The following is a 10,066-nucleotide window of genomic DNA, read 5'->3' as shown; positions in this document are numbered from 1 at the left end:
TGATCCAGATTCTGTTGTTGACTATTTCTCTCCTCAAATCTGTTCACAAACACATTTTACTGTTAATCTGGAATACCAGATCCTGTGTGAGCAGGCATTGTTTCCAAACCAAGAGCAGCCAATGAGAGCAGCTCAAACACAGTAACACATAATAATCCTTTGAGATTGATGAATTATTATCAACAGAAGCTGATGAACTACATTTTCCCGCTTTCTGGCTCATGTGCAGCGTTAAACTCCCTCTTTCCTCACAGCCTGAATCCGGCACATCGTGTCGGTTGTAAATAGCCTCAGAAACCGGCGTCTTATGTAATTTCCTGCTAAACCTTCTTGTTTGAAATACGGCGTTTTACGTAACTGTCCTACAACACCAGGCCTCATTTACATAATTGCATAGAGATAAAGTCTCTGCGACGACGTATATGGCAGTCAGCGTGTGTGAGCTCATTTGCATATATGCAGATGAGCTCACACACGCTGACACACGTGTAGAAGCAGGCATTGATTTGTTGTGTCTGTCGGTCAGCTGCTGTGTGCTTTATATGTCAGCGTCTGCACGTGTGCGTCTGCATGTGAATCTGAGGTCTTTAGATACAGATCAGTTCACTTGATTTCATTGGTTTTCATTTGATTTTCATGTCATGCACACAAAGTTTCTGAGCCCGGACGGGTTAACAAGACACCAGAAACACATTTACAGCTCAGTTTTAAACATTCTCTCCCAGACAACTCAAGTATTTCAGGATCATCCAGCCCAAAGAAATCAATTTTACTGAAACAGACCTGTTCTATAACCTGATCTGGGAAATGTCCCAGTCAAATATCTTTTTATTGAGTCTCTGATCGTCACAAATGTGTTCCAAAACAGACATTTATGTCTGATATTTAGAGGTTTATTCATTGATTACTCTCAGCGTTGTACCTGTGTTAAATTGTCACTAAGAATGTGAATTGCTGTAACGCCTTCATGTGCCCCCCAGGGATCAATAAAGTATCTATCTATCTGTCTATCTATACAAATGTGGACAGTGCTGTGGAAAGTAAGAATTTTAGGTCGGGGGTCAGATCAGATCATTGGCACATTTTTTCAGCTTTTCCAGTCTGAATTAAACTTTCATACCTATATATAACTGACACAAGCATCAGTCTGAGGAACACTGGCCACACTTGGTCAACAGCACTTTCTGCATATTTTACATTTACATTAGTTGTAACTTGTATGCTGGCATTAGGTGTATGAATGATCAGTTACATTACTGTGAATAGTTTTCCGGTACTGCGTTAATTCTTTTCTTCTAGATAAATATTCTGAAATAAATGCTCTTCAGGTGTATTTTAAAGCTGTAACTGTCTATAATCTGGCTTTAATTTCCTTGTAATTCTACAGGCTATAGCTGGCATCATGCTTTTTAAACCTGTAGTTAAAACTCTATAGGGGAGACACCCTCAAATATTCTGTTACAAGGGAGTATGTTCAGCATAGGAATACTACAGACAGCACTGTGCCTATGATCCTCTCACTCTTCCATAACTACACACTGCTACTTGTCACTCTGATCATGAAGGTGACACTACACTATAGACTATATAGGCTACAGTATAGTATAGAATTGACTATAATATATAGTTTAGAGAATATTACAGATTGAACTGACAGAATGGTAGCACTGAGAGAAAAATGCACAATTACAAATCTGTCTGCTACTTCAGCACCACGGACAGCGCCATGAATGTATCATTACACAGCACAGTGAGGCTGCTGATATTTCAGAGATGCAGACTTAACTTGCACATACTTTGGTCAGATAAAGGATTGATTTGGTAGATAAAATAAATCTTTTCGAAACAGGTACAATACAGCACCACCTTGTAACTGGAAAACAGTTAAATGCTATATTTCAGTGTTAAGAATCCATCACCAAACTCATGGCAAATCAATTTTTGACATCATACAATAACACTAAGACGGCACTGAAGTTGCATTGAACTTCAATCAATTAATCAAACCCACATTCAGATTTTTTATTTAACTTATAGTATAATTATTTTAGGAATTATGCATGCAAATCTCACATACCCCCTGCAGTATTCCAAAGTACCTCTAAGGGGACATATACCCGTATTTGTAAAACACTGAACTAAACAACCCCCTCTGGCCCTACTACTTAGGGGATGGAGGTGGGGGGTGGCAGGTTAAGGTGCATGCATTTTAGTAATTTTTCTAAATTGAGGGAAGACGTCATCCCCCCTCAGAATGTCTACTGAATGTAATGCATAAAAACTGCATTAAATATTGATACATGTTTAAAGTTTAACTGGGGAATTCCTACTACTGTTTACATTCTGCTAGCATTAGTTGCCTGTCAATATACTTGACTGATCCCCAGCTGGACTCACAAGCTATTCTCTAAATGCTTCGCTCAATAGACACTGAGGACTATCTCCAAGCTTTCGATGCTAAAACTGGGTGGAAACATGAGAGTGTTCAGAGAAAAACATGCATTGCAGAACCAGTTCGAGGTCTTTAGGGTGTTGACAACACTGCTTGTGCTTGTAAACATTGTTGTACCATATAACGTTGCTCGGGACATCCATTTTCAAGGGTACAAAGTAATTTGCTATATCTACAGTTTGTTTTACTACAGAGGAGAGTGTGGGGAGAGCATCGTTTCAGGTAAGGTGATGTTGTCCCTCCTTAAAGTAAGGGGCATACATCTGTTAGCGGACATTCTTGCCACCATTCAAGCCACTACTTTGCATTTCCAAATCCCCTGGACAATTGGTAGGCAGTGAGATCTAGGATTGACTGATATTCCCATACTAATACCCAGCTAGCTGCTAGTGCACAACTAAACTATTATTATCATTAAACCATGTAGTCCAGACACTATGTGTATACATAATAGAAGATTTATGTTAAGGAGTATAAAGTATAGAACCTTTTACACTGAGGATCAGTGGGCTGCAAACTCAAACACATGGATGCCTCAAGAGGAGTCCGGTTGAACTCCAAATATACTGTATCACCTCCCAAGCACCTTCAGACCTCTGAGGGCCCCGGATATGGATGACTACACCTACTGTCTACAGCAGCAGAGAAAAACACAATATGCTCCACTGTAAGTGCTGAGAAACGCTCTCTCTCTCTCTCTCTCTGTCTCTCTCTCTAGCGTGATGGAGATCCCCTACGCTGTGCTGTGTCTGCCTCTGCCTAGTCTAACTAGTCAGACAACAGCATTAATATGCCCCACCGCCAGCACATAGTCCATTGGTGATATATCCTGAGCAAAAGATCAATTTCCTCCAAGTTGCCCCCACCTCGCCTCTCTTTCTCAATATCAGACATCCATATATTCATTCCTGTGTGTGTGTATATGTGTGTGCCAGCAGGTGTTCAGTATGTGTGTATATGCATATGAGTGAGCATGAGGACAAGTGTACGTGCATGTTGTTAGTGGTGTGACGTATATGAATGCAATCTGATGATGAGCTATGGCTTGTGCATGCTACAGCGGTACTGTAATAACCCATGAATCATGGCAGGGCCTATGCCTGACAGTCAGCAGGCCCATAAAACAAACAAAAACATCTACTGATACACACAGACACACAGACTGCACTTTGAGGCTCCATACACACACACATACGTTAATACATGCAAATCTTATGTAGGTGGAGTATGAGAATTAGTTGATTGGCGATACGAACAAAAGTACACTTAAAAAAGTGTGTTGTATAGAAACTTTGATATGTGTGACAGAGTAATATGTGAGTATTTTTTGCAGTGTGTGTGTAGGCCTCACTGTGTTTAATGCAATTCCAGGACAATGACAGAACACTCTGGTTTTATCATGATGTGTCTAACTAATTGGGCTTTAAATCGATCCTCTGAAAAATCACACTAATCTGCATGCTACATTACAGCAGCAAGGTTGCAAAAATATTAAAGTGAATTACATTCATTTTCATTGAGCTGATACTAAAATCTGACAATGACGACATCAACCAGAGTGGCATAATGAGCTGCAATAAAAACATTTCAGTAATGGATGAGAAGCCTGTTTCAAATGCAGCCCGATCTTTAGATAAGAGAAGCAAAATTAAAGGCAATTTTAAAATATATTTTACAGAAATGGTTTTCAATAAAGATCACACTCACACTGCAAATGCCATATCTGATTAATTTGGATGGGACAGAGCTCTAACATGCCGTAATTCAAGCTGAAACTAGACAGAAACCTTTGTTTGTTTTTTTAAATAGAACAATATAAACTTCAACTGCATCCAGAATCTCCTGCTCACTGCTTCAAATTAAGGCTGAACAGAGCAGTGGGACCACTATTGGCCTTTTATTCAAAACAGCATATTGGTGTGATACAACTCATATGATGGATATGATGTATTTGATTGATTACATATTTGTTGTAGAATTGATAAATGCTACTGTGACTATGGTTAGACATATTCCATTCAAGTATGTATATCATCATTCATACATCATTCTTTTATTATGTATCATTTTTGTAACGACCCTCTCCACCCAAACAAAAAATCCTTGCATGAATAGTCCCCAAAATCTTACAATGTCAAAATCATCAACATAACTTTAATCTACTCTTACTTATTTTACCATTCACAAACACAAGGTCACAAACCAAATGGGTCACCAACATACCAATCAACATTTTCTCAGTTTCACTTAAATTAAATCTTTACCAAACAGGTTTGCATCCCGGGCGAGCCCCCATTTGTGACAAACAGGCTGAGGGAATGTGACAAGTAGGGAACTGACGCAAGATATTTAATATAAGAGTATGTTTTTAAACTAACGTTAATACAAACCAAAAGGCAATGATGCAGCTGTTGGAAGGGAGAGTTGGTATGGTCCAGTATGCAACTTTTACAGTACAGTGATACTTGAAGCCACCAGTGCACTGCACATCCACTGAGAATAGACTTACAGTGAAGTAGGGCACATCTAGTTTCCAGCAGGAAAACTTCAACACAATTTTGCATATTCAGAGATTATGGAAGTTTTAATGAGGTTGAAGGAGGAGGCTTTTAATGTGTACATTATACTTTCTTTTGCAGGAAACACATCAGACATGCAATTATTGTTCTGAGCAGATATTTATGTATTAACACGTGTTTGGAGGGGTTCTTTAATTTTTCATTTTATTGCATACACACATGCATCATGTTGTTGTGTTTTCCCCCATGAACCAGTAAAGTCCTATCTTGTGTTACAGCCACATTACAAGCGTGGCTACAGTCATACTACTTTATGTAAACCCCTGAACCAATTAATGGTTGCTATTAAACCACCCCAGATTGATTCAGTTAAAAAAGGCGGGGTCAACAGCTGACAGTGATCTCGGCCGGCCTTGGACCAATGACGGCGCGCCAATATGACAAAGCCCAGAGTTGATCTAATGTTGCCCTTCCAACTTGCAAATTTTTCAGCATATGTTAAAAAGGCCCGAGCCGCTTGCCTTGTTACTTCCCTGCCTGCATTTTGCATTTTAATCTTATTTGTTGTGTTCTGGAGAGCTGCTCTGCCAAGCTCTGCATACACCAGCTCACATCAGATGCACACACACACACGCACACACACATTTGTCCTGCTTTGCATATACTCAGTCTAGGACACAGTCAATCAATCAGTATTACATTTCCCTCATTGTCCTTCATGCCCATGCAGCCTATTTTATTCAGTCACCCAAACACACACACACCCACACACACACACTCCACATAGGCCGAGGCTATTATGCAAACTCTGATCAAAAAACATTAGAGGGAGTCTGGTCTCCATTCTCATCAGAGTTTACCCCTTAGACCAAGCTTCAGTATATCATGTCATGTGTGTGTGTCTCGTTGTGTTCTGCTGGACAGGCCTTAATTTAAGGAAGGCTATAATTAAAGACAGGCCTCTTTTTCTGATTTCCCTTTTTTTAGTTCATTGTATGGTAATAGTGAGCATTTGAGTTCCAATCTGTTTCACAGCTTAACACAAAGAAAGGCAAAATTAATGGACTAACCTGTCCAACAATGTCTTCTAGAAACTATGTTGAAATAGTAGTAATTAGCAACAGAAAATACATTTGAAAGAAATGTAATGTAACCCAGATTATGTTTGTTATTGTAAGAAGGAAACATTGCTAATTAATGTATCTGCAATACTGTTCAGTATCTGTTCACTGAAAATGTTTTTAATTTGTTTTCTTACTATATCTGCTCACAGCAACAAAAACATTATTAAAAGATCCCCTCCAGACATGTATTAAGATAAATATACAAATAGTCTGCTTGAGTCAATAATGTGTGTCTGATATGTTTTTTCAGCAGAAAGGGATCATTTCTACATTAAAATCCTAAAATCATTCTACCTCATTATACTCCAGAATCTCTGAATATGCAACTGTCCTTTCTAAAGTTTTCCTGCTGGACACAAGATGTCTCCTCCTTCACTGCTACAACGTCCATCTCTCAGGTTGGATGTCACTTGGTGGCCTTTCAAGTTTCTAACCTCACACTGTAAACAAGTTGGCCATACCTGACCAGGACTGACTTCTGAACTATTTGTGATGTCACAAATCCTGCTGGTAGGCCCCGCCCCTTAAAATCAGATTTCAATTAGAACAGAGAAACTTTCCACTTTCAGCAGATAAATGTGAAAACAAACTCTGCACATACAGCATTCAAACAGCACACTGTGCTTTGTACCCACCATGCACTCTGAACACCTCCCTACAAATTCCTCAGGGTAAAGAAACGCAGCACTTCACTAAATCAAAAAAACATTGCCAACCTAATCCACGCTGCAGTTGTATTTCCCAACATGTATTTTTCAAAACACATCTGTAGTATAGAATTTTGACATAAGTGTATTACTGATATAATGCAAACATTTGAACTAAGGTTACAGTCAGAGGAAAGACAGTATAATGTTCAGCTGTGTCTCACTTTAAGTTCTAGAAGCCACTATTTGTATTAAATAATAATATAGTTCTAATTTCAGTTGGCCTTTGGATTTAATTAGTAACAAGTAATGATGTTTTCTCTCATCCAACCATGCACAGTGATACTTTCCCTATCATGAACATGCTTGCTTCTAAAAATTCCATTAGACGTCTGGTCACATGTACACAGGGGCAAGGAATTTGGTTTGTTAATAAATATGTGCGTACTCTTTATCTTATAAATGATTTAGGCCTATGGCATTTTCAGTTATTCTGCATTGCTAAAAGGCAAATAACTGTGACCATGTTGCTGCCCACAGTCAAGTGCAACACACAAATAAGTTCCTGGTCAAACAAATGGGACATTAAATATTTAAATCATGCAGCTGCTGCAAACACATTTGCAGATTCCTGCACACATTCAAAAATCTCAGTAGATTATTTTACACATTTAAAAATCTGATTTTGACGGATTGAGATACATTGCATTATTGCTACAATAATGGCACACTGTTTCCCTAGCTTTATTTGAGACCTGGCCATTATTTAAGAATTCATGTATGTTGAAGTGTGTGCCTGTGTGGGTGTACCTATGAGTGTCTGGTTGTTTTGGTGCATACCTGAGAGTGAATGTACCAGAGCGACTGTACATCTATGCTAACATTCCTGCCTGTGTACCTACATACAGGAATTCATGAGTGTGTGAGCATGGCTGTGTATGCATGTGGAGGTCATCCGTCATTCTTCTCAATGGGATTTGCGCACAATAAACCTGTAGCCGAGCCCGGCAATGGAGATGGAGTGCACTGTCAGCTGGCCAGGATTTATGGAGGCCGATTCAGCTGATGGATGCTGGGAAAGCCTCTGATAAAGGGTGATTAATCGCCCTTACATCTAGCTTTACATCCTGCTTTACTCCCGCCCCAAACTAGATTAAATGCACTCATAATTATTCCAGAAGAAATCCCAATCCCACACACTTTCACTTAGGGGTGGGAATTTTTCTATTTTCATACAGTGGAGGTGAGAGGAGCACAGAGGGAGACGAGAGGAGAGAGAATTATGAACGCCTGGAGGAATGCAGGAAGGGCAAAATGCAGGGTGGAGGCATGGATAGAAATTGCACTGTGTATGTATGGGTGAATGAATGCCAGCAGACCTGAGCCACAAGAGGGATTCAAATAATGAGAAGAAAGTATGAACAGAACGAAAAATGCAAAGGGCAGATGGAATACAGGCATGGCTGATTTTCCCTGTTTTCTGTTGTGTAGTTTTCCTTCTTTTTCATCCCTAAAGTAAAGAAGGGGGAGGCTTATGGTGTCTTTTAGGCTTGGTAAACTTTAGTGGTGAGCTTAAGACCACCCCATGCATTACCATTCTATAAAGTCAGAGCTGATTCACTTGTTACAGCTATGGGAAACAAACATTTTCAGTGACTGTAAATGCCTAAAATGTACATCACATCTGCGATTATTGATCATTAGAGTTTAGTGTTAAATAATCAGAATGACAGAATTGTTATTTATGTAGAATATGGCTACATTTCACTAAATACTGTAAATGTAAGTGAAATCTCTTCTTTAAGATTTAAGCTTTAAGGCATAAATAAATAATGCACTGCAAAAGAACTTGCTGAACTTGGAATATTGCTGAAGGGAAGACAGTATTGGAACCTCAGCCAACAGAAGGCAATACCCAAACAGTTTCACCTCACCAAAAAGTTCAGGGTATCAAATAAAAATGACTCTAAAGAGGAATAGAAATGTGGGAAATTATTGGTAAATAAAAATGTAAACTCATTTGCTGAATTATTTGTCACTGAATTGCTGGCATCAGTTCTCTTACAGCGTAGGCCATGGTATGGCTGCTCTCCCTCTCAACACAGAATTTGTAGCTTTTCCAAAACCTCAGTGCTGACTACATGACTACATTAAATGTGATTCCTTAAATCAGGAAAAATGGATATAAAATTAATATATGGAAAATATTTCTATTTAATGTCTTTGAAATGTATTGCTATGTAGAATGTTCTCACCAAAAAACCAGTAAAAATTCAAAATCTATCTAGCACGTCCTCTGTCTGTCAAAGTAAATTTTGCACAGTTTAGGTAAATATTGCCTCAGATGTGGAGCATTTAATGTCAGGCACTTACGTCCTTGTTACAGCATCAAATCTGATCAGTTTCAGTGAAACTTTCAAAGCCAAAGCAAGTATGACTGGTTATTATTATTAAGTGATTGGAACTTTAGATGACCAACATAATGCCACAACCAAAAGAACTTTGTCCATATTTGACCGTGGGATCGGTCAGAAAGGAAGAAGAAAAAGGAGAGCATGTTTTGGGACTGGACCCAGTATTTGCTGCTGCTCTGTTGGTTTGAAGATGCAGGTCAGGAATAGTTGATGAGGTTAATCAGCCAGATACACTCAATGTGGTAAAAGGGCTGGATTACTACTATTTCAGTATGACTTACTGTTTATGTAAAGTGAGTTTAGGTTCAGGAGGATCTGGACTGAGGTTAACCAGAGAGCAACTTGCAATGGGATAACACCAGCTGTGACGCAAAATCGTTGTGTATGATGCAATGGAACACATGGAAGAGAGAGAGTGAAGTTTGAGAAGGTGAACTGTGACAGATATATTCAATATGCCTAACCATCATCACAGGGTCAACTTTTAAGCTATGTTAGTACATTAAAATCATGGTCCCTAATTATGTCCACTGAAAAAGTAATTTGCTGATTCCCCCTACTTCCTACCTCAATAACTGCATTTCTCAGACAAATAAACACCTGGAAAGGTACTTATAACCTATGGTAGCGTCTCCAGGACCATATTTTGCCACGATGACAGACACACAGACTCACAAGGTGAAAACAACACCAGCCGTTGCTGTAGCGGCTGGTAAAAGTGTAGTCTAGTGTTTGACTAACTAGTGTAACAGTTGTGTTATGTACATAAGTGTTTGTGCTGTTGGACAGATGGAGCAGTTTTTGTTTTGCATGCACCTTTAAAGACATGTAATATATAATCAGAAATATAAATCTGTGTATCTCAACATAAACATACACCACAAAACACACACACACACACTGACAAAGG

General features: G+C 39.0%; 1 protein-coding gene across 2 annotated transcripts in view; it reads right to left on the bottom strand.

Annotated features, from left to right (window-relative positions):
- Positions 1-10,066, bottom strand: part of LOC118327932 (RNA binding protein fox-1 homolog 3-like) — a 61,425-nt gene that overhangs the window by 13,657 nt on the left and 37,702 nt on the right. Inside the window, exon 6 of one of the 2 annotated variants that reach the window (XM_035661476.1) lies at positions 1,497-1,531. The exons of the other annotated variant lie outside the window; for it this stretch is intronic. Coding sequence (XP_035517369.1) covers positions 1,497-1,531 — 35 coding nt within the window. The remainder of the gene's footprint in view (positions 1-1,496; positions 1,532-10,066) is intronic. 2 annotated transcript variants of the gene reach the window in all.

The sequence above is a fragment of the Morone saxatilis genome, unplaced genomic scaffold, assembly GCF_004916995.1.
Source record: "Morone saxatilis isolate NCDOM2014 unplaced genomic scaffold, NCSU_SB_2.0 Contig1, whole genome shotgun sequence".
NCBI classification, from domain to species: domain Eukaryota; kingdom Metazoa; phylum Chordata; class Actinopteri; family Moronidae; genus Morone; species Morone saxatilis.
This window is presented reverse-complemented; position numbering and strand designations above follow the sequence as displayed.